This window comes from Festucalex cinctus, chromosome 7 (genome assembly GCF_051991245.1).
Source record: "Festucalex cinctus isolate MCC-2025b chromosome 7, RoL_Fcin_1.0, whole genome shotgun sequence".
Taxonomy (NCBI): domain Eukaryota; kingdom Metazoa; phylum Chordata; class Actinopteri; order Syngnathiformes; family Syngnathidae; genus Festucalex; species Festucalex cinctus.
In genome coordinates this window covers 6,779,537-6,804,690 of record NC_135417.1, presented here as the reverse complement: position 1 = coordinate 6,804,690, position 25,154 = coordinate 6,779,537, and the positions used below count along the sequence as shown (strand labels likewise).

Here is a 25,154-nt window from a genome sequence, read left to right as displayed (position 1 = left end):
CATAAGTTAGGTAGCCAACGTTCCAGGAACTTTTGAGTTCTCGGCACCGCTAGTTCCTTAACTGAATGGATCCATAATAGCGGGGTATGGAGAACCAAAACTGCCAAAGTTCAAAATAAATAAATGACTAAATAAATACATAAATAAATGGCTAAGAGTGAAAATAAAAACAGATCTAAAAAATATAATTCGAAAATTATATTAAAATATATATATATAAATGGAAATAAAAAGAACAAAAATATATATTACACATAAATAAATACATTTGTATTTCATTTTTGAATTGTATTTTTTATATCCATTTTTATTTTCACTTTCATTTATTTATGCATTTATTTAGTCATTTATTTAGTCATTTAGTCATTTTTTAATTTTGGCAGTTTTGGTCCTTATGACCAAGTCGAAATGTTATTCAAATTAGGGGGCGGACCTAGGCGTGTCTTTCAAAAGTACTAACACGATCCTTTAAAAGTTCGTAGTTCTGGGGTGAAAATTCACCTTTTTTTTTTTGCAACATTTTTACTGTTGAGCAAAACAAAACAAATGGTGGTTACTGCTAAATCCTGCCTGAAGTTTTATGTCTTCCGTGTGCGTTTTACTTAAATTTTTTGTTGTGATTTTGAGAGGAAGTCTGAAAACGGACTGGTCTGGAAATCCACTTCCTGTTTCTAGAAGTCACATGACCGACGAGCGCAGACTTAAAAAAAAAAAAAAAAAAAAAAAAAAAAAGCTTTTGAGAGCTCTCTCATTATTTCGTTCCACTATTATGATCCTCATTTGTATGTACATATGTTCATATGTATAGAGCACAGATGGCGCGTGTGACGTGTAAAACATTTGGCAAGAATTAACACTGTGACAAAATATGGAGGACTAAAACTGCCAAATTTCAAAATAAATAAATTATTAAATAAATAAATTACTAAAAGTGAAAATAAAAATGGATATAAAAAATATATAATTCGAAAATTATATCCAAAAAAATAAATATAAATGGAAATAAAAAGACCGAAAAATACATAAATACATTTGTGTTTAATTTTTGAATTATATTTTTTTTATATCCGTTTTTATTTTCACTTTTCGTCATTTATTTATTTATTTAGTAATTCATTTATTTTGAATTTTGGCAGTTTTGGTCCTCCATACACAAATGGCACATTAAATAGAAATAAATCATTTTTCAAAATGAAGAAAAAAAAAATGGAACCGGCGGGTCAAGAGCTGCTTCGTTAACTTTGCTTGGGTAGAACTTGTGCTCTTTGATGTTGCCGCTTTCCCCCAACGTGTGCGTGTACGCGTGCGCGTTTAGTGCAAGGGGTCGTCTGCGTGGCTCCATTCAGAACTTTATTTCAAAAGCAGCCGCCATTTTCTTCGCACGCCTTCTTCACCTCTTTTCGCACATTTTCCACATGTTACGGCCTTGTTCCAGAAAGGATTCAATCCACTTTTGTCTTCTCAGAATTCTGCACACCACTGAACTCGTTGACTGGCAGCCATTTTGACTGAAACAATCCCGTTTTGCTCCCGGCTGTTTTTTTTTTTTTCGACTGGATTTGGACTGATTTTGCAAGACCCACAGAATATTCTGTTCTATTACTATAAAAACTACCAAAAGAAAGATTAGAGTCTCTTCCTTCATCAGAAAAAAAGTAAATTTCTATCTGTTTTCCATTTTTGTAGCAATAAGTTTCATCATTATTCACATTCCTGGTGAAAACACTGACAAAAAGAGCTTGTTGCAACATGGTCCTGGCTGATTTCTTATACTCTGCTGCCACATGCTGGCCGTTTTTGTAATAGCCACCATTGGTTCAACTGTTCTCTTCAGTCTTTGGGACACTGGTCATATTTAAAATAGAACGTATTTATACGTCTTTGGGAGCAAACAAATTAAGATGGTTCCGGGACTGTTAAAAGTACTAACTGGGTGTTGTTGTTAACCTGGAACTCATATAAATTTAAACAGACGAGAGCAATCTGAAGCTCAACTAGGAGCAACTTTTAGCGGAAAAAAAACTAAATAAAAATTCCAAAGAGTCTGTGTCCATTTTGTCTTTTAGGGGGTTGAGTGCAGAATTTTGAGGTAACTGAATTGAGTCTATTTTGGGATGTGGCAGTTACATAATCCAAAACGAGAAAAAAACAACAACAACAACAACACGGAATTGCGGCTGCCCCATAGATAAAGTTGCGTCGATATGGCTGCTATCCTATAAAATGGCAGTTTGGACATAAAGAACGTGAACGTGAATGACGGTTTCCGGATTTTGTTTTGTTTTTAATCTACCCTGTGCTGTTACACTCTCAGCCCTTGGCAGTGAATCTCATCGACACACATTATTAGCGCCACCTATTGGTTAAGCCCTGCAGGTTATGTTTAGTTCGCTGCAAGTAGTTTTACCCCACTCCCCACCAAAACATAAAAAATAAATAAATCAGGAGTACAATTATGACGGGGGATATTGCACAGGAGGGTTCCATACTGCACGATAATCACGCTAACATTCAATTCACACGTCGCTATCATTATGAAAATGAATATAATTTCATATATTGCCATCTCTTACATATTTTTACAAGTATCTTGTTGTGCTACAACCACTCAGAAACTAACAACAACGTCGCTTTTCCACTACATCACCACGTTGCCGGCGTAGCGGGGACGATTTCTTGGGCCGCGGAACACAATAAACAGATGCTAATGTTAGCGTAGCATTAGCTGTACTCCCACAGTCTCCACTTGGCTGGCCTCAGTCCCCTCTTGGATCAAGTTGGTCATCCTCATTCATTGCTAACTCGGAGGGAAAAAAAACAACCATGCCAAGTCACATTGCAGCAAAGTGGAGATTGTGTCATGACCTTGTTTTGCCTGTGTGTTATTTGGGGCCAGGGTTATGTTCGGGTCATGACCGTACGGTCAAGTGTCTGTTTTGAACTGATGTAAGCGGCATCTAGTTTCAACTGGTCTTAAGCTATGTGATGTCAGGAGCTATGGGATGTCAAGAATCTTTAATCTCTTTATCTAGTCAACAGCCAACCAGATAATTCCATGTCAGTCCTGTTAGCCACATGTCTAGCCACAACCAATCAGATCATTTCCCTGTCTGAACAAGCCTAACTGAGAAGTGTGTGTTTTGTCGGATTATTCCTCTATCCAGCTGGCCGCTTGCTCCTCTTTTCCTCAATGCCTTCTCGTTGTTTCTGGTCAAGTCAAGTTAGTTCCATGCCTCTTGATGTTATGCGAATAAAGTGTTAAACTCTTATTTGTGTCTGTGCTTTTGGGATCCAACCTCAGAACATAACACTCTGGAGTCTGACGCTCCATTATCTTGGTGCCCGCAGTCTCCTGCTGGATAAAATGAAGGAGCCTGCATCGTTGGTTAGATATTAAACTTTCAGAACTATTTGCGTGCGCAACCGTCGTAACGCCTCCCACATCAAACTTGTCAAAATGTGTCAAGTGAGGCCCGCCCCCTTCCTGCAATTTCCCCCACATTTGTCATCAACGCAGGCAGGTAAAAAAAAAATAAAATGGATGAAAAGGAACTTTTGGAATTTGGTGGTCCCTCCATGAGCAACACGTTCTGCAGTGGAAAAGCGACATTTTGAAGCGTCACATCTGTTCTGTTTTGATACAGTTCCCAAAAAGCCACACATACATGTACATACATACAACTTGGACATGCATAAGACGAGGTGGTGTGGCGGAGGGACGGGGCCAGTAGAAGTACTAAAAAGTCCTTTCTAATATATGAGCTCGCACACACACATACACTACGCTTGTGCTTTTAATGGTTAACGATTGTAAATCATGTTTTTAAAGGGCAAGAGGGGGCTTCGTTTATGCCCACCTCAACAAAACAAACCGTCACTGTCAACAAAACGACCACCAATGAAACACCTCCATTTTGAAAAAGAAAGGAACAATGTGATGACGGGGCTGTTCACCTTCGAGAGCCTCCCAGTTCCCGGACCTCCGACTTCTGCCACTTTTTTGGGGGGTGGTGGGGTCTTACTACAAATCGCGTCGTGATTCCTTCCGTTCAAACCGATTCTCACCTGCTCCAGCTCGCCCCGATGGCCTTTTATTATTGCAGCACCTGACCCCGCGTCTCGGGCAGTTTGAGGGCCAGGAAGCTGCCGGCCGCCAGCGCCCCCGAGGCGAAGAGGATGGGCACGGCCTTGGTGATGCCCACGAAGGAGGTGAAGATGCTGATGCCCAGCACGGCTGCCAGCTTGCACAGCGCGTTGAGGAAGCCGAACGCCGTGGTCCTGAACGCAGGAAGAGGAATTCCGTTGCAATATTTAGTCATTCGCAAAACTTGTACATTGTTTGTGAATTTCAAACAACAACAAACAACTAGTCTAAGTGCAATGTCTGGAGAAATTGCGTGGGAATGCTGAAAGCGGAATGCTAATAGCTGAATGCTAAGATTTGAATGCATGTGGAATGAAAAATCACAATAACATATGCTTCAGCATTCCCACAACAAGTGCATCGGACGTTGGACATCGCGGACATTGTTTGCATTTTGGGCAGTACCTTTGTATTGTCATGTGCATATGTGCAAATATGCACGCCCAGAGAGACTAAAAATGAGCTCAGACACATCGACACCATATTTTTTTTAATGCCAACCGTTTTTAATCGCATGCATTTTGACCAATCTGCAGCGCTGGCTTCACAAGCAAATTCATTTATTAGCCACCTGGTGGCTTTTGGGTGTTAACACTACAACTTTCCTCAATTTTCACATTTTTGATTCATCAAAGAAGCAATTGGATCAGTAATCACGGAAAATGCATTATAACATATCAGGTTTACAGCATATCAAAAACAGTGATTTATAATGGGAGTCAATGAGTGAAAAAATGGCATTATAACAAGAATTTAGTTTTAATCTCTGTCTCCCATTTGCAATAACATAGAAATTACAGCATGGTGCCATTTTGAACTTCTACATGTTTCAAAAATCCTGGTGAAATATTAGCTCCATCGTGTTTTTTTTTCCCCCAAATGTTTTTTTTTTTTTTTTTAATGAAAAACATAAAAGCCAGAAAATGATCACATAATGCCAACCAAGGAAAAAAAAAAGGACAAACAGAAACCAAAACGCAAATGTACATTAAATGGGATGAGACATTTTACATTTCACAAGATCACACTTAGCAAATTTTAAAAAGTTAAACCAATAAGATAATGGCAGCTGACGCTGTACTTCCGGTTAGTACTCTTGCTAAAGTTTTGCTACTTTTGATATGAAATTATTGTAACTCAGTGACACCCTTCCATCCATCCATGGTTAAATAAAGGTTAAATAAAAAAATAAAAATAAAAAAATTAAGAAAGTTGGGTCAAATTGACCCAAGTCAAGTCCAAATCAAATGAGTCCAATTTTTTACTAAAATTGGGTTACTTTTGACCCAGCAATTTTAAGAGTGTACTGTACTTCTTTCTGTCCATCCATGCATCCATGTATTCAAATTAATATAAACATACATTAGGTGATACAGAATCAAGCCCCTTGGTGACAGCAGAAAACCCGAACTACACAATTGGTGATGCCACACGAGCCGCCCCGCCTGTCAAAAAAGAATCGGCATTTGCATACCTCTTGTCGGACGGGTAGAGCTCGACGGTCAGCACATCCAAGGCGTTCCAGGAGGCGATGCTGATGCCGCCAAACAGGCAGAGGAGCGCGATCATGGCCGACTCGCTGTTGCCGAACGACAGGAAGAAGCAGCTGATGCAGGAAATCACGCTGGACCCCGCTGGAGACACACACACACACACAAAAAAGACAAACGTCAGACCTAGCGAGGCCTAATACTTCTCCTACATTCACAACACACATTCCAATATTTGGTCCATGAAATCTGGTTGTGAGATTTGATTGTCCAATCGCTTTTTCGTCTTTATGTATGCAAATATGGAACTGTCAATACGGAGTAAACATTTTTGACTGGCATTGGCATTTACAAATACGTTTAAATGTACTTGAAAATATGTTGGAATGTACTTGTAGGCTAAATGTTTGTTGGAAATATGATGTTACTTACATTTTTAAAATAGTAATACAGTGTTCCTTCGTTTGTCGCGAGTGTTACATTCCAAAAACTGGAAATCAGTTTTAATTAAAAATAAATTCATTTAAAAAAATCCAGTTAATTATATATATATATATATATATATATATATATATATATATATATATATATATATATAATTAACTGGATTTTTTTTTGTTTTGATATGAATTTTACTTTATTATAAATGCTTTTTCCTTAATCAGATATGCTCTTTTTTCATTTACATTCATTTTTTCCCCCAATTAAAGTATGTTGTTTTGTTTTTTTCAACAACACAGTATATATCTATTTTTTTTTCATTTATTATATGCTTTTTCGTTTTGGTATGATTTTTAGTTTATTATAAATGCTTTTTCATTCATCTTTTTTTTTTATTTACTTACACAGCACAGTATTTTTTTTTTTTCATTATTAGATATGCCCATATGGTGGCGCCATCATCAACATAAACTGAAAATTCCTTAGTGTTGCTTTAAAAAGTGGATTCAGCCAATTTGAATGTCGACGCATGAAAAAAAATGCAATTTGCTTGTCCTCATGGGAAATGTAGTCTTCCTTAAGGCATAACATTACCGCTTTTGTCCATATGGTGGCGCCATAATCAACGTAAACTGAAAGTTCCTGAGTGTTGCTTTAAAAAGTGGATTCAGTCAAGTGAATCCCCACTAAAGTATCAAACGCATGGTCTGCAACTGGTAAACCGTGCCAGTCCGAAAAATGCTTACCGAGCATCCTGAGCCGGCCGATCTTGTCCATCAGCAGCGCCGACACGATGTTGCCCGGCAACACGGCCAAGGTGCCCAGGAAGCTGACAAAGTAGACCATGTAGGCGTTGTTCTCGTCGCTCACGTCGCTCAGCAGGCAGCCCTCCTTGTTGTGCAGGAAGGTGCTGTTGATCAGCCGGCTGTTGACCAACCTGTACTTGAACAGGTCTTTGGGGGCAGGTTGGACAACACTCAGGTCTACAGTTCTCGCTCCCAAAACACATTTTTTGACTTTTGAAACAACACAATTGACCTTACCGTAAAGCACGCCCACGTGACCTAGTAAACCAATCAAGACGCAAGACGTCATGTCTGCGCCGGCATGTGAGTTTTGCTACGGACAAACAAAAGCAATCTAGCTACCGGTGTTGCATTGCGTGGTTATCCAAAGCCAAGAAAAAACAAAAAACACAATAAAAATGGTTAAACGCTGTAGTCACGGCTTGTGTAAGAGAGATAGCCATTATCAAGATTGACTGGAAGGTGTCCGATTTATTCCCTTCCCTAAACCCTCAAACAACTACGAAAAATGTCTACGCTGGATCAAAGTTTGCACACATGACCAGCTGAATCCCTCCAAAATGAGCAGAAACTACTACGCCTGCACTAAGGTAAAGTTTTCCATTGTTGTTATTAGCCAAAGGCTAATGATAGCTCTGGGTAGCTAACCGTCCAACTGTTTGTTGACTTCCTATTTACTATAAATGCCAACAGAACAAACCTAGCATACACGACCAGTTGAATCCCTTCAAAATGAGCAGAAACTACTACATCAGCACTAAGGTAATGGTTTCGATTGTTATTAGCCAAAGGCTAATGATAGCTCTTGGTAGCTAACCGTCCAACTGTTTGTTGACTTCCTATTTACTATAAATGCCAACAGAACAAACCTAGCACACACGACCAGTTGAATCCCTCCAAAATGAGCAGAAACTACTACATCAGCACTAAGGTAATGGTTTCGATTGTTATTAGCCAAAGGCTAATGATAGCTCTTGGTAGCTAACCGTCCAACTGTTTGTTGACTTCCTATTTACTATAAATGCCAACAGAACAAACTTAGCACACACGACCAGTTGAATCCCTCCAAAATGAGCAGAAACTACGACATCAGCACTAAGGTAATGTTCTTCCTTGTTTTTAGCCAAAGGCTAACGATAGCTCCGGGTAGCTAGCCGTCCACACATGTGTCGACTATTTACTAATAATGCCAACAAAACTTTGAAACTATGAGGCAATACAAATTCATTCTTAATCTGCTTGACGGGAACAATGTCCAAAAACATCGATTTTGCTGACACGGTAAGGTCAATTTGGGTTTCACGCTGGCAGAAAGTTTGGCTGTTATATAAGTTGCTATATTGTTGTTATATTAATCAGTCAAAGGGCATATCAAAAGACAGATTCATCTTTATTTTCAATCTTATAAAAGGAGAATATGTCAATAAACTAATAGGAAAATGGACACCGCTAACTGGCTAAATTGTCTAAGCCGAATAGTGAAGCAACATGGAGAGAGAGAGAATGGTGAACAATTAAAACACCACTAGAAGCTAAAATGTTGTAGGCGTGGCTCAGTGGTAGAGTGCTTGTCTTCCATCTGTGAGTTTGTGGGTTCAATCCTCAGCCCTGGTGACCACGTTGAAGCGTCCTTGGTGTGTGAATGCGAGGCAATAGCAGTCCATAAAAGGGATCCAGTTGAGTGGAGTTCAAAACAGGACGTCTCTTTTGCCACATCCAAGCAGGCGTGGTGGACGCTAAGTTTGGAGCTCGGAGAACCCAGAAGAGAGGCCAAACCCACACCGACATTCTGGTTTGGTTTGATATAGCACAATGCAGTGAGTCCTTGAACTCGATTGAAGGTGTTTAGACTTTACAAACGGTTACGCCCGGTCCGCCATTTTGGGTCCTCGTTCGCCATTTAGGCCGCAGTGTTTTCCCCTCGTACGCTATTTAGCCCTTAGCTAGTGTGCTAGCGCTTGTGCACTTGTAGGAGTATTTTTGGCTTTTTCGCCCTCTTTTTTTCCACATCAGCTATATGATGCTAAAACTCTTCTTCTTGCTGTTAATTACGCTAAATGTCCTTCAGTAGAGCTCAGTGCTGCCCCCATGTTATGGCACAATGTGGTACTACACCGAAGGCATGAAAGTAACTTGGAAAAAAAATACAGGGAGCCCACTACACACGACGTGTCTTTTGACCCGAACGACATGCCTCCCGTCAGACATCAGACACATGTAGCGTAGTCTCCATTTCACATTCGTCATCGTCAGTGTTGAAGTTTTGAGGACTGAGGACAGGAGGTTCTGAGTAAAGACTACAAGGGTCCATGTCAATGTGGGTGACTTGCGGGCTGAGAACGGGACACTCGAATGAGGGCGTTTCGACTTTACAACGGTTATACTCGATCCGCCATTTTGGCTCCTGGTCCGCCATTTTGGCCGTAATGGTTTCCCCTTGTCCGCTAATTTGCCTTTAGCTGGTGCTAGCGCTTGTGAACTTGTGGGAGTATCTTTGGCTTTTTCACCCTCTTTTTTTTCCACATCATGGCCCCAAAGAAGAAGAAAGCTACATCTTCTTATTTAGCCCTTAGCTAGTGCTAGCTAGCGCTTGTGCACTTGCAGGAGTATCTGTGGCTTTTTCACACTTTTTTTTTTTTTTTTCCACCACATGGCCCCAAAGAAGAAAGCTACGCCTTCTATCAGCTAGACATCATAAAAGATCACTATCGTAGGAACGGAACTCCGATGTAACTCGAGGACTCCCCGTGTTGTCAAGCTATGAGGAATATGCCACAGAAGAGGTGGGACTGTTTTTGCACATCAGCTTTGGTTCCGGTTCGGTTTGCGACGTGTGGGCAGCGTCAAAATACTTGTGCCTCCGACTTTGTGTCCCTCGGTTGCGCGTTTGCAACCCGGACGGGAACCAAACTCATGTGCAAAATCACAGAAGTCGGAAGTCTCGCCTCTTCCATGGCATATACCTCATTCGATGATAGATGTTTGTAGAGTTTGTGAATCATTCAAAGTCACAGTTCCAACCAACAAGACTGGTGGATGGACTTTGACGTGCTTCGAGTCTATCAACGCAGCAAAGTGAAGATCAGAGGAAACAGGATTGAGGAGGGGAAAAACAAAAAAGCAATCAGTTGCTGTTTGTGCGCCAGCAAGAACGTTTTCACCTGAGAGCCGTGGATGAGGTGCAAAGCTCTATGCAGGCAAAACGAAACCACAGTGGAGACGCAAAGGAAGGCGATGCGAGGTGGCGTGGAGAACCTTGTGAACCAGTTGCTGAAACGCACGTAGGCGTGGCTGGTCCTCAGGTGCTCGAAATACCGGCCAGCGTTCCTTAAAGAGGTGACTGCAATCGGCGAAAGAAGAGTTCTGACAGTCTCCAAAGACTTCCTGATAACCGGCACCGGCGCGCGTGCTTGGGGCGGTGCCCGCCCTTTACCCCAAAACAGTTCCTCGTCCCAGTTGGGTTCCCGCGGATCATCTGAGTTCGTGAGGCGTAGCAGCTTCCGCAAGTCGGTGTCCGGGTCAGCGGGGTGGGCCACGGACGAGAACGGGTGGAGGGAATCCTGATGGTTGTCTTTCGGAATCGGGAGATTTCCTTTGCGGGGGATCTCGAACAGAATCTCCAAAAGTGATACGCAGTCCTTTGAAGCAGGAGAGTCCAGGTACTGAGCAGCGACTTTGGTCACCAGCGACCCCACCAGGGCACCTAAAATCAACACCGGCATCGTGCAGTCCGATTCTTGTCGTCGTCCACTTCAGGGAAAACTTGCACAACTTGCACAACGTTCCCAATCAACAATAATTTCCGGTGACAGTCATACATCTCTGGTGGCTTTGGCCAACTGCCGACATGAGAGCTCTGCCACGACATCAGAGAGTTGGACGCCGTGATGTCATCAACATGAGGTCAAGCTGTGATGACCTGAAACCAAGACTTTGGCGGCAGGAGGAACTTGTTCAAACTCCCGCAAATTGTTCGGCTGATTTTTTTTTGCCAGGTGGTCTTTTTGACGGACGCAAGCCACCTTCGGACTGGCACAGCGCCAACAGTTTGAGTGTGAAGACAATGGATCGCCATCTGCCAGCACCATGAACCATTAGGAGTATAATTTACTTTTGAATGGTAGGCACAGACAGTTGGTTTTAAATGTAATTATTTTATTTCCTTTATTTCTTCAGATACTGTAAATCTGAAAATAAGGCTGCATTTCGAGTTGATTAAATGTTTGAGTTCAACTGACATTCTCTCTTACCTGTGGCTGTTAATCAATCCTAAAATAACCGGTTCAGAGGTTGAATTCTCAAACCTCAAACTTTCCCCAGAAGAAGCCATGCTTTCATTTACCTGTGTTGTAGAAGAGGGTGGCGATGAAGGTGCAGTTCTTGAAGAAGGTGTTACTGGAGGTGATGTCCTCAAAGTAGCACTCCTCAAACAGCGAGTCCTCGAACACCATGGACCTCATTTTCAGGTTCACGAACCTGCAACGCAGAATAGCCAGGGCGGATTTATTCGCCCGCGTTTTTCTCCGACGGAAGTACGGTTAGCAATTGTTGAACTCACTTGTCGTTGAAGTACTCGCCCTGGCGGTGCACCTGGTTCTCCAGCGTGAAGTTGAAGGTGACGTGCTCCACCTTCTCCTTGACAAAGACTTTGGTGCGCGAGGCGTATTCCTGCTTCTGAAGGTACTTGATCATGTCGGGGAACCACACGGTCAAGCCGTAGTAGCTGCGCCGGCGAAACGGGTTAGAATCGTCGTTAGAATATCTTGTGGACTGAGTGATATAGGTGTGCCAAAAAAAAAAAAGAGATTTTCATTTAGTACGATTCAGAATCGATTTGGAATGTCCCAAAATCGATTTTATGTATTTATTATTTTGTTGTACCGAATTTGGCCACTTAGGGGCAGTGTGGTTCCACGCGTTCTGATACACTGTTAAGTTATAGCCACATTAGGGAGTAAAAGGAAAAAGTCACCATCAAGTTGTTCCAATAATTTTTTAATTTTTTTATTTTTTTATTATTATTTTTTTTCAGCATAGGAAAAACATAGGCCGGTGACTAATGTTACGGTGCTTCTCTGTATGCATTCCTGAAGCGTTTTGCAGGATTAGTAGGGATGTAACGATATCCAAACATCACGATACAATATTATCACAATATGAAGCTCCCGATACGATAATTACCATGATATTGTGGGGAGGTGAGGTTGGTGATATTAAAAAGAAAAGTTACAATATTGTCAAAAAAAAGCTCATATTAAAAAAAAAAGCACAATTTTGTGCTTTTGTATATAATAGCAATGTATATAAACCACATACGATCTCTAATAATAATATTGAGGCGCTTACTTGTTGATGGACGCACTTATTGAGTTCCACCCCATATTGACTCTTTTCACCGGCATGTTACGTTCCCCTTCATCTGACAATTAGCGTAGATTTTACACATAGAAGGGTCAAAACATCCATAACGAAAATTAAATCTCACTAAAAAAAAAATAGCCACCTGAGGGTGCTAGAACTGCGCAAATGAAAATCAACCTGACTTTTTTTTAACAGATGTGTTGCTTTTAATAAATATCGTGAACATGACGACGACGATATTGTCGCAGTTTTAATATCACGATATCGCGATATTGCCCTTATCGTTACATCCCTAATGAATAGCCGTTCTTTTGAGTGATAAAAGTGCCGCGAGTAGTGCGCTAACTAGCATTAGCGAGTCAGACTGGAGGAAGATCAGGACGATTCTTTGCACATCTATAAATTGAAGCAGAAATCATTGTCAATCAAATGATTTGGAATCCAAAATTGATTCTGCATTGAAAAATCAGATTTGAATCCAATCTTGCGACAGTCAAAGAGTCCCAACCCCTGCTGAGTAAGATGGTCCCCAGTATATTCCGAGACCATTGGACTGTATATCATGAGGTCAGATTTACCTAAAGGACATGGAGAACCAGACGGCCATCATCATGTAGGTGGTGCGACGGTACTCGGGGGAGAAAACCGTCTGGAAATTACTCCATACCTGAAAAGAACAAACAGACCGAGCATATTAATTCATGCACTCCCAGCCATTTTCACTCAGGAAAAGTACATCCGTATCTGTTTCCGTTTTGCAGCAATTAGCATTAGAATATAGCCAAGTTTCATCAATATTACATTCCTGGTGAAAACACTGCCAAAAAGAGCTTGTTGCAACAAGGTCCTGGTTGAGCTCTTATTCTCTGCTGCCACCTGCTGGCTGTTTTTTTTTTTTTTTTTTAAATAACTACCAATGCTTTAAGCCACCTCCCCATGTCAGAAGCTGCATCAAAGCCTTCTGTATGCTCTTGCATAAAAAAAACAAAAAACAAAAAAACGTGTAAACACGTTTTTTGGAGTGAAGGACAAAGTATTAAAAAAAACGTGTTTACATGCTTTTGGGATTGAAGGAGTTAATGGCAATTAGTGGTCCATCTGTCTAAGAACACCTGCCTCCGATTGGCAGGTCATTTGAGTTTGTCAAAGTCCAAGCCCTCAAATGCACCTAAAAATGGCCGACTTTGCGCACGGAGGTCATTTCATGCAGGGGCTTCTTGGATTTTTTTTTTGTTTGTTTTGTTTTTCTGTTATGATAGCAGACCCCCTCCCCAATTTCAGTTTACATTTTAACTTTCCTCAAAATAATTCTCAGGCTAAAAATCTTGGCAATTCAAAATCACCTGTCTTTCCAGGTTTCCGCATTAAGTTCATCAAGCTCTGGAATTGGCCCAAAATGGCTGCTGCTACACACACAAAAACACACACACATTCCTGAATTAGCGTTTGCGTACCTGATGGAAAAGCGAGGTGAGTTTTATCCTCCACTTCTCGTGCCAGGCGGCGCCGTCCCCCAGGTTGACCAGCTCGTCCATCTGCTTCACCGTTTTGATGGTGGTCACCTGAAATCATGCCACGTTTCATTCTCTTGAACCCAATGGAAATAAGAAGAATTTTGATGACGATATACACTCCCACAAAAACGTCAGGGATATCACAATTGGCCGTTCTTGTCGACATGACAGCGGACCAACAGGACGCTTCGAACTGAAGTGTCACTGAAATCTTGTACAGAAAGAAACATTTCAAGGCACGCGGGTGTCCAAAAGAAGACGCTGAGGACGTTTAGCGGCTGTAATACATATGCCAAGTCTGGAGTGGCGCTGTTGCGCTGCCACGGGGAGTTAACGGAAAGCGTAGAAGAATCAGAGAAGAAGACGAACCACTTGATCTGAATAGCCGATTGGCCAAGACTTTTGAAGTCGCGAGGCCGCCATATTGCTCCTCCCAAGAAACGTTTCTCAACATACGATCTCATACATTTACAGTATGGAAAGTGGAGAACATTTGAGACAGTACTTAGTAGAAAAAAAAACGAGGGGTCTAGCAACTGAGCAATAAAAGAAAACGGGGGTCTTCAAAGTAGTTTAAACAGTAATCTGCTGGTGAGACGGGAGGAGTAAGATGGCTGCCGTCGCTTCAGTTAGTTTTCGTTTTTTTGAATGCATTTTTATTTTATTTTGTTCACAAATTTTTTTTTTCAGAATTTTAGTTTTAATTTTTCTATTAGTTTTGGTTAACTAAAATAACATTGCACTGGAGAAGTATCCTGCATGTGGAGTAAACGTCCGGGGCGTGTTTTGAAATCATTCCACTCTTAAACCCTGTTCCAAAGGTGATCGGTTTTCAAGCTTTGAAACGGCGCCGCCGTGTGGACGAACTCCCCAAATGGTAAGAAACTAGTGCAATACATTAAAATGGGCTTTCGTGTGGACGGGGCGGAGCCTGAGTGTCAGCAAACAGTTTACAACGTGGATGACCTTGGAAATGTTCACGGACTCAAAACCTGTCGTGAATCTTGACATTTGTTTGTTTGTTTGTTTGTTTGTTTTTTGCGAGGAGTGTAGGAATCGTCGCAATGTGCGGCTTACTGAGAAAACCCTCTCCGGATATCCTTTGGCCCTCATGTTGGTGTCGTGCACCTGCTTGAGAATCATCCAGGCCTCGTCGTGTTTCCCATTCTGCAATTGCAGGAAACATTTGTCGCATCAAAGCAGCCGACCTGCACGTCCTGACCGAGTCGAGTGACTTTAAAAAAAAAAAACATAAACATTGGACTGACCTCCAGGTAGAAGCGCGGGCTCTCGGGCATGGTGGTGAGGGCCGAGATGGCCGCCACCGAGGGGAAAGCGCACACCAGCACGAAGACCCGCCAGCTGTGGAACTGGTAGGCCGAGCCCATCTGGAAGCTCCAACCTGACGGTGGACACATAGCAATCACGTCATTTTCATTTCCAAATAAAGAGAACAATCGGCCCAGTGATCTGTTGTATTTTGGGATGCTTTTAAACAAAAATCTTTATCTATATCTCTGGGCAGCCCGTATTTGCGGGATATAAGGACGATAACGGAAACCTCACCGTAGTGTGGGATGATGGCCCAAGCCATGGCCGAGGCGTAGATGCCGCCGATCATCCAGAACATGCAGAGCCAGCTGAGGTGCTCGCCTCGCTTCTCCTGAGCCAGGAACTCCGAGTAGTAGGAGAAGACGATGGGGATGGAGCCGCCGATGCTGGCATTGGGAACGAGAAGGAATTAAAAGAAGAAATAGAAGAAGAAAAAATAGAAGAAGAAGGAGAAGAAATTGAAGAAGAAGAAGAAGAAGAAAGAAATATAAGAAGAAGAAGAAATATAAGAAGAAGAAGAAATAGAAGAACAAAAAGAAATAGTTTTATTTACAATTGTATGTGTACATTCTATGTTTGATCATTGTGTATATTTTTCTGTAAACTACTGTTCCCTTGGCAATTATTGTTGACTTATACTGAAAATCTTTGATTGTTACCATGTTTGTATGTCTTACAGCAAATTTAAAAAAAAAAAAAAAAAAGAAGAAATAGAAGAAATGGAAGAAGAAGAAGAAGAAATAGAAGACGAAGAAGAAGAAATAGAAGAAGAAGAAGAAATAGAAGACGAAGAAGAAGAAATAGAAGAAGAAGAAGAAATGGAAGAAGAAATAGAAGAAGAAGAAGAAGAAGAAGAAGAAGAAAAAGAAGAAGAAGAAGAAGAAGAAGAAGAAAAAGAAGAAGAAGAAATAGAAGAAATGGAAGAAGAAGAAGAAGAAGAAGAAATAGAAGAAGAAGAAGAAGAAATAGAAGAAGAAGAAGAAGAAGAAGAAGAAGAAGAAGAAGTTGTTGAGCAATGAAGTGAGGCCAACGTGGCTAACAGCGTCTGCGCCGGCTTTCTTTCCTCACCCAACTCCGGAGGCCAGGCGGCAGAAGAGGAAGGAGCTGTAGCCTTGCACGAAGGACGAGAAGAAGGCGAACACGCTGTTGATGGACAACGAGATGAGCAGCGTTTGCCGCCGCCCGATGCGGTCGGCCAGGCCGCCCCACACGAACGCACCCACCATCATCCCCAGGTAGACGATCAGGCCTGCAGGTGGGACAAGACCAAGAAGTATGGATGGAGGAGTCCAAAAATTAGAGCCGCTGACACCACTCACTTGAAGGGCGGCCATCTTGTTACTCCCACCTTGCGAGCAGACTACTGCATAAACGATACTGTATATGTACAGGTGACACATATATACAAGGCCGGAGGCGGGCTGGGGGGTTTTGTGCCTTTTTTTTTTTCCTTGTTAAAAAATAGTGATAGGATGAAAATCGAGTTTCCTCGTTTAAACCGTTGCGGATGACCGACCAAATCCTGAGAGAAGAGGCGCTTCTGTCTCAAGTGTTAAATCTTTGTAGTCAGGATTCCGTTGTAGTCGTTTTTTTTGTTGTTGTAAGGACTACCCTAGAAAACCGAACCGCTTGTGTTCCCCTTCACGCCGCAGTGAGTCATAAAGTCGCCTTTGAGTCGCCCTTGCCGAGACCCGGCGTGGTCGCCATGGCCGAGCGACCTCCGCGAGCCAAAGATCCTCGGCTGGGGAGAGAGGGAACACTACGTTACTATTTATAGTCACCCCCCCCCCCCCCCCCCCCACCTCCGTGTGTGCACGACATACAAGCCTGCAATGAAACACACACACACAGCCTGGAGCTTTTCAGCCTCGTTGTCACAGACTCTCCATCGTCCTCGCCTTTCTCTCTTTTTCTCCCCCTCCCCCAACTTCCACAGAGATGCTCAGCTGCTCTGGCTCCTTCCCTTGTCTTGCACTCCCCCAACACCCCCCACCCCTTTTCATCATCCCACTCGTGTCATCGCAGTTTCTTTCAACTATTTGCTTTGCCTCGTTTCATCAGCGTGACAACAAAGTTATGTTTGTGCAGGTGGGGTTTTGTTGTCCACAATGATTTTTATTTCCTTACAAACCTAAACGTGTGTGACTCCTGATGGTTATGTATATATATATATATATATATATTAAGGGCCCTGAACACCATCCCGAAAAAGTTAGAAAAATTCATCTACAGACTCTTTCTTCACAGATGGAGATGAAATTGGGTGGGCTTGCGTAGCATAACAGGATGTACCAACAAGTCTCAGGTACCCATACCTGAAATATAACTGAAATTTTGGCTTGAAGCAGCCATTTTTGGCCAATTCCAGGTTACATACTTTGAGCTGTGACACTCCAAATGAGCCCCAACCCAACACCTGTTTCACCGATTAACAGAAAATTGAGTGGACATCTAATACTGGATTAACAAAGCAGTCTAATTGAGCCGTGGCTGAAATTAAAGAGGAAGTAGGCTTTTTTGGGGTGGGGAGGGGCCAATCGGGGCCAATTCCAGGCCTCTCACTGTGACACATTGTTGATGAACATAACGCCATTTTCACCGATTGGAAATTAGGTGGACAGCCGGTCTATCGTGTCAGGATATAAATAAGTATCAGACTGATGCCTGAATGAACACTAAGTCGGCAGCCATTTTGAGCCAATTACAGGGGTTGAATTAAATCATTGCGTTTCATTGACAGACATTAAGTTAAGTTTTTCTTCCTCCCACTAACTACTTTTCAGGCCAGGTTTAGTTGAGTATTGTTTGGAAAAATTTGTATCTTGTTGGCTATTGATTTCTGCCTGAAATGAATGAAGAAATGAATGAATGAAAAATGAATGAAAGTTGGGTGGACACATCTGTCATAATAGGATTCACCAAAAAAATAAAATAAAACAAAAATCTCAAGAAGCCATCCCTAAAGTTAAACAGGAAGTCCGCCATTTTGGCTTGAAGCAGCCATTTAGGGTGAATTTAGGGCTTTTGCTTTGACTCTTGTTCTAAAAATAATGGGCCCGCCCCCAACCACCAGTTTCACCAATGTACACGAAATTTGGTGGACATGTCAAAGCAGAACAGGATGCACCCCCCCAAACTGAACAGGAAGTTAGCCATTTTGGGCCAAACATCCATCGGTTGTCCTAGCCATGCCAACGTAGCCTCAAACTACACCCCCTCACCACCCCCCCACCACCCCCCCACCCCCAACAGTATGCATTTGGTCAGCATGTTGCTGCATTGCGGCGGCGACGTCTCGCCACGTTTCTCTGGCATGCTGGAGTGAAGCACATGAGTCACGCACACACAGTCCTCCAGGCCTACACACTTATACGCACGCGCAAGCTAGTATGCTAATACGCGTGGCCGTCGCCGTGGAAACACCAGCACAGATGCCCAGACGGCAATCAGTGGAGGAGAAATGAGAGTGAAAGTCACCTTCTTGTCACTCCGGCACTGCGTCAACCCCTCGAGTGCAATAAATTCCTCCCTTAAATAGACACCTAATTGTCTCAGCGCAACTACACTCCAACTGATCATACTACCCTCAAATAACCACCTGGGGGCATTACACAGCCGTCCAATGCAAAACGATGAAAAGGATACAGCCTATAATCAAACAGGAAGTCGGCCATTTTGGTTTTGAAGGGTGAGATCCAAGGCTTGCACTTTGACGAACTGCTAGAGTTGGTTCATGTTTGGTTAGGTTTTGGATTAGCTTCATTGTTTTGGATAGGGTTTAGGGTTCGTGTTAATGGGGACTATCACTCAAAATGAACCCCGACCCCAGTTTTGTCGATCAACGTGAAATTGGATCTCCATGTCTATCATAACAGGACAGAAAAAAAACAGGAAGTCATCCATTTTGGTTCGAAGCATCCACTTTTGGACCAATTCTAAGGCTCATACTCTGATGAACCCCCACAAGGAAATTTGCCCAAACTAGCCCCAATCAAAGGAAGGCTAATTTCCAAACAGTCAAGCAGTTCCAAACAGCTTATCTTTTTTTGCCGGCTACATCAGTTTTGTCAAAGTGGTGCTGACAGCCTTTACTCAGTTGTCATGGAAACTGCTGATTATTGTCATCAGGATTTTTGTACTGACAATCAAAAGAGCAAGTAAACGAGCACGCTGGATCACAAGTGAGAATGGACACTCGAGATCCGCAAAAGTGACAAACAGTCGCGACAAAACTGTTGACAGCTCGTCAATAAGTGTGTGCGTGTGTGAGATGATAGATGGTGACTGGGATGAAGCAGGTGGGATGCGAGTCATGTCAAGACTGCTGTTTGTTTCTATTAGCCTGACTTGTACGGCCAATGTGGATTGGGACCTACATTCAACAGTAAGGTTGGGGGTTAAGGTTAAAATTGATATTAGGGTCTAGGTTTAAGGTTTGTGGGAGTGTTAGGGCCATTTTAAGGCAGTTGGGGTTTCGATTAAGATTAGGCCAATGTGGATTCTTGACAAAATTCAGGGGTTCGTATTAAAGCGGGTTGTTTTGAGTAAGGTTCGGATGAAGAAGGGGTTGAAGTGTTCAGGTTTGAGGGATTCATGGTTAGGTGTTTTGGATTAGGGTTAGATTCAGGTTTTGGGTAAATTTGGCGGTTAGGGTTAAATTAAAGTTAAAGTAAGGTGACAAGGATTATGGATTAAGATTAGAGTTAGAGTTAACTTTAGATGTTAGGACGGTTTTGGGTAGATACACGTTTTAAGATCTGGAATGAGTTTAGATTAAGATTTCAGTTTTAGGCAGAGTGGGAACGAGGAGTGCATTCTTGGCTGGATTTTATGGACAGGGTTGCAGTTTGAGAGATTAAGATTGCGAAGTCCATTGACTACAGTGCAATCGCACCGCCGGAAACGCCTCTCCCAATGTTGGTCTGAATGTAGCATGAACGTAGCATTAGAGGTCAGAAGTTAGGGATGTTAGGGTTATGGGTAATGTTAGGCTAGAGTTAAATTAAGGTTCGGGTAGAATAGGCTTTAAAGGGTAAGAGTTGGGATTGATGGTGTTAAACTTAAATTAGCCGATTAGGTGGAGTTGTCTTAGGTGTGGATATGTAAAGTTGAAGGGAAAAGGGCTTGGCAACGTGTTCAGAGTTATGGAGTAAAGTGAAGGTTGAGGGTCTAAAGATTACAGAATAGAGTCAAAATTTGGGATTAGATCAAAGGGGCGGGATTGGGACGGTACTCTACAATGGGGACCCGTCCCAAAATCTTTAAAGTTAAGGTGACGGTTTTGTGTAGGGTTGAAATTCTTGCCTACATTATTGGGAACATGCTTAGAAAGGGTTAGCATTAGCAATGAGAGTGTCCTTGAAGGCCTACCCAGGTAGATCACGGTTTGTATAGAACAATATGGGAAGGATTAGGGTTAGTGCGGTTTGGGATGGGGTTAAGTGTTTTGGGGATGACAAGGTCCAGGGTTTGTGTTTAGAGTTTAGGAGTCTTGATTAAATTTATTGGCAACATCCTTGGAAAGCGTTTGCACCGGGAACATCCAGGTAGAAACGACCCCAATAAACAATCCTCTGCAGATGGAAGGTGCCTCGGCAGAGGTCAACGTGACACATTCTTACCCAGCATTCCTTTGTTGGGTTCCGACAGGCACATGTCCTTCTCGGCGCTTGGCAGTACGAAGCCGACCACGAAGATCTCCACACCGTCTGCCATGAGCGCCAAGCCCAACACGAAGTACAGCATCCACTGGAACTTCCCGTGGCCGCACTCCTGCAGGATGCTCTCGTACTGCTGGGCCAGCTCCTCCTGGTCCTTCCTGCGCTCGCCCTCGTACGCCGACAGGTCCCGGAAGTGTTGCGCCTGCGCCTGGGCGTGCACCGCCGCGCCGTCCGCCTTGGCCGAGTCTCCCCGCGGGATGCCCTGGTACTCGCCCTCATAGATCTCGTCGTCCTCATCGTGGCCCTCTGTGGAGTCACTGTGGGCGTCGTCGTCGTTGGCGCGGCTGTCGTTGCGGTAGTAGCCTCCGCCGCCGCCGCCTTCACCACCGGGCACCCCGGCATAGTCGTCGTCGTCGTCTTCCTCCTCGAAGCGCTTGTAGGAGCGGCGGGTGTACTCGTCGGCCATCTTGTCCACCCCGCGCCCCATTTTCTTGCCCACCTGCTTCTTGGCCACCTTGGCGATGTCCTTGGCGCCGCGGATGAAGTCGGAGCGGTTGTCCCGGTAACGGCCGTCGTCGTCCATCTCGGGATGCGGTTGGTGCCGGCTGCTCGCTGCGTACGGGATCAGGAGCGGTCCGAGCGCATGAGGGGGTGACGTGGATTCCGGAAGGCCACGCCCACAACTCGCTCCTGCTCGTGCGTGCCCGACCCTGAACAGATGACAGCAAAGAGTTGATGCCGCAAACTTACATTTTAAACCCGAAATATTTTTATTGTAAATATTTTAAACGAGGTTTAAAGCCACTGTAAAGTTCGACGGGTACTGTCACTGCTTCTTTTATCTTGAATACTCGCTATACGAATAATAACAACCAGGAGACTTCATATTCTCAGTTGAACTATTTAGTGGATACCAGAAAGATGGAGTACACAGCTGTGGAGCCTTATCTGCTGAACGTGGAACAAGGCATGCCCCACTCAAAACGGTCCCTAATCTTATACTACCTTGGCCGTCCACCCACACGGGGCCGGCCGAGCCTAGCCAATGTATAAACGTGTGACCTGATGGTCTTAACTGGTTTCTGCTGGATAAATGTGTGCCAGAGTGCAGATAGATAGGAAGATGCCAAGCCAGGACAGGTCACAGCGACACAAAGGCCTAGCTCGAGTCACCTATCTTATCATTAAGAGCCCTAATCTAACGCCACGGTGAAGATTACCCATTTGTACTCCAAATTACAGGTTCCAGTCACGCTTATCTTGAGTCAGGGTGCAAAAATTTGAAAGATAGGGTTTCAAATTTGGGTTTAAGCCTGGGTCACGGTTTCAAAACAGGGTTATGGCATCACATTAGGGTTTAACGAAGGTTTGCTGCTTGGGTTGCATATCAAATGAGCTTTTCAAGCCTGAGTCAGAGCTTCAGAGTAAGGATTCAAGACTAGCATTCTAAGTTAGGGTCTCAAGAGTGGGCTAAGGTTTCAAGTTAGGATTTTGAAAGTAGGCTTTCAAGCAAGTGAGTGTTTCAAAATTGAGTTTCAAGCCTGGGTTGAGATTTCAAAATTGAAATGGTTTGATGTGTGCCTTCAGTGCGGAGAGGTGTCGGGCAAAAGCCCAGCTCGCACCTCAGCTAAGCCAGGTTAGCGCTTAGCTCAAGCGTTACATGCGCACGCTGAGTAGCTTGCGGTGCTTTGCGCTGACATTTAGCAAGCACGTGAAGCGCGTGTGGGCTCTCCGAGTGGAAGTTGACCAAACATTTCATCACATTTTGTTTGCAATTATGATGGCTTGGCTATCTTGGCAGCAAGTGTGTAGTAGTGTCATCATGTCAATAATTTCAGCTCAACATATCCAAACAGCTGTTAAAGTGGCGGAAGGTGCTGTTAGGGTTGAGGTTGTCTTAAAGATGGTCTTATGATAAATGTTTATTTATTTATTTATTTATTTATTTTCTGATGAAACAACAAAGTCCAAAAGGGTAAAAGGAGACAAGACGGGAAAACAACCAGCAGCATGACATGAGGAAAATCACAATGAATCGACGCAGACAGAGGGGAGACACAAGACTAAATAGCCACACTAATTGACTCAGCGAGACACAGCTGGGCAAGACAAGTGGTAGAGGGTGCTGATTGGTTGACACATTAGGAGGGGAAGGCAAACAGGTGGACATACTCAGGTTTGACGAGACAGGGGAAGCCCACAAGGACAACAAAACACAGATCACGGCAAAAACTCCAAGAAACAGGAGAACAAAATCAAACCTGAGCCATGACAAAAGTAACAAAATCAACCCAAACCATGACAGTTAATATTGCAGCATGACAACCACTTCCGGGTGGCTTTCATAGAATATTTCAAAATTGGCGGGGTTTTTTTTTTGTTCCTTCTTCCTCCAATAAATGAAGCAAAATTACAAGCAGGTAAGTTTACATGGAGATCAAAATGAGTTTTAAGAACCAAAATAAAAATCAATTTGACACTATCCGCCATTTTGGTTGTTTACTTTCGCCTCGAACGCTTTCAGGTCGGAACTGGGAAAGGCCAACTCGGAGATTGCCAACTTCCGACTGTCCTCGAATGCAGCATAACTGGGGATACACAGATTTCTGACAGGGGCGATACAACCCCCACCCCGATTTAGCGCCTTCCCTGTCCAGAAGCATTATGTTCTATGGATTTACTGCCAAACATGCCTCGGGTGTGTGTGACGTCATAACAAGAGGGCGCGCATGTGTGATGGTGATGATGATGACGGTGCTGGTGTGAAGATGAACACAAGCCCGGATGCAAATGAGCAACGACGGTGGCCTGGGAAGGAGGGGGACAGAAATCGACCGTTTATATATATACATATATATATTTTTTTTTTAAAAGGACGATCTACATTTTTTCACGCATTTGAAATGCAGAATTCTCCCAGCAAATCCATATGGAAAGGGAGGGGGGGTTCTAAATCAGCAGTGCAAGTGCATATGACAAGGTCATTTTGACGCACGACGCAGAGCGCGGGAGCCCCCCCTACCCCCTCACCCCACGAAAGCGCCCCCTCCTCCCCATTGCATGCATGCAAGTCCCAATGACCGCATGCACCCTTCACCAAATTGATCAGCATAATCGTGTCATGATGGGTGATGAATAATTAGCATCACAGGAGATCGATGGAAAATTTGCACACATCAGATTTTAAACTCGCTCACGTTCACCTTCAAGTCTCTTTTTATTCCTTTTTTTTTTTTTTTTTTTTCCTTGGCGGAGGTCGCCACGAGCTCACAACGACGTACGTCGCGTGCTTTAATCCAATGGAACCAATTGATGATAATTAGCCTCCTCCTCCTAATCTCCCGCCATCCGTTGGCCATCATTTTTAATACAACATCACCTGCGTAAATAAATAATCATCAAAATCAAAACATGTTGTCCTACCTTCTTGTAATGAGTTGAGGTCTATTTTAGTGCAGGCAATGTGAAGCGGCTCCTCTCGCCTGTCTCCTTTCCCCCCTCTGATGGCTGATGACGTCGTCGGGGCGGCCACGCCCCCTCCTCACCATCCTTCATAATAAAATAAATAAATAAAAAGAACACGGATGTGTGTGTGTGTGTGTGTGCGCGTGTTATGCTACGCATGCGCACCGCCAGGCTTGGTGCAGTGGCGCGTGCACGCCGCACGTGCGCCGGGCTCGTGCCCTCCTATTGGCTCATAAGGTCTGTCGGGAAGACGCCCCCTGGTGGTCGTCACACAGGTGGTACAAATGGAGGAAGGAACGGTGACAAGAATGGATGAAAGGAAGCAAGGAGGAGAGCTGCGTGGAAGGATGTAAGGGAAGAAGGGTTGAATGGGACGGAAAGGAGGTGTGGAAAGGGAATTTGGGGACGCACGAAGGAGTGAGAAGGACCCATGAAAGGCAACAAAATGGAAGTAAACACGAACATCGCTGTGGTGACCACTGACAGCAGAAAGATGACTAATTACTTTGCTTGGCTGCAGTATCAACTTTACACCAGTAGAGGGCGCTCTTGGACTGCGATTCAGCCCTTGAGCGGCTGAACCTGACTCACTGACATGTGTATATTGAAGTCACAGGGCGGCCATCTTGTTACTCCCACCTCACGAGCAGACGACAGTACTGTGTAAACTACGTACAGATGAGATAGGCCGGGGTGGTCACTATTTTTTAACATGTAAATAAATGAATAAATAAGTGGATGGTATGTGCTGCTTTGAAGACCTTTTTAACTTTATTGCTCAGTTCCTTAGACCCCAATATTAGAATTAGTTATAATTCTTTAATAACAAAAAATATGTAGTTTAAGTTTCCTCCTGTAAACATCATTAAGCATATCATTTCTCCGTGTATTATTTATTTATGTTTAATAAATTTAAAACAGGGTTTGTATTAGGGTTGAGA

General features: G+C 43.4%; 1 protein-coding gene across 1 annotated transcript; it reads right to left on the bottom strand.

Moving 5' to 3' along the window:
• Nucleotides 1-24,395, bottom strand: sv2a (synaptic vesicle glycoprotein 2A). The gene is made up of 14 exons (XM_077526060.1): nt 24,379-24,395; nt 24,172-24,297; nt 20,710-21,458; nt 16,157-16,337; nt 15,323-15,474; nt 15,025-15,158; nt 14,834-14,923; nt 13,697-13,804; nt 12,821-12,909; nt 11,440-11,604; nt 11,224-11,357; nt 6,822-7,028; nt 5,619-5,778; nt 1-4,278 (listed from the first exon to the last, which is right to left on the bottom strand). The coding sequence occupies exons 3-14, from the start codon at nt 21,329-21,331 to the stop codon at nt 4,095-4,097; spliced, it is 2,226 nt and encodes a 741-aa protein (XP_077382186.1). The 5' UTR covers nt 21,332-21,458; nt 24,172-24,297; nt 24,379-24,395; the 3' UTR covers nt 1-4,094.
• Between the last annotated feature and the right edge of the window lie 759 nt (nt 24,396-25,154).

Coding starts and splice junctions, on each gene's coding strand:
- sv2a (XM_077526060.1), bottom strand. CDS start 21,331: ATGGACGACGACGGCCGTTACCGGGACAACCGCTCCGACTTCATCCGC. Junction 15,475..16,156: donor CGCCTGGCCTCCGGAGTTGG/GTGAGGAAAGAA, acceptor TCCCAATGCCAG/CATCGGCGGCTCCATCCCCA. Junction 15,159..15,322: donor GGCCATCATCCCACACTACG/GTGAGGTTTCCG, acceptor GTCCACCGTCAG/GTTGGAGCTTCCAGATGGGC.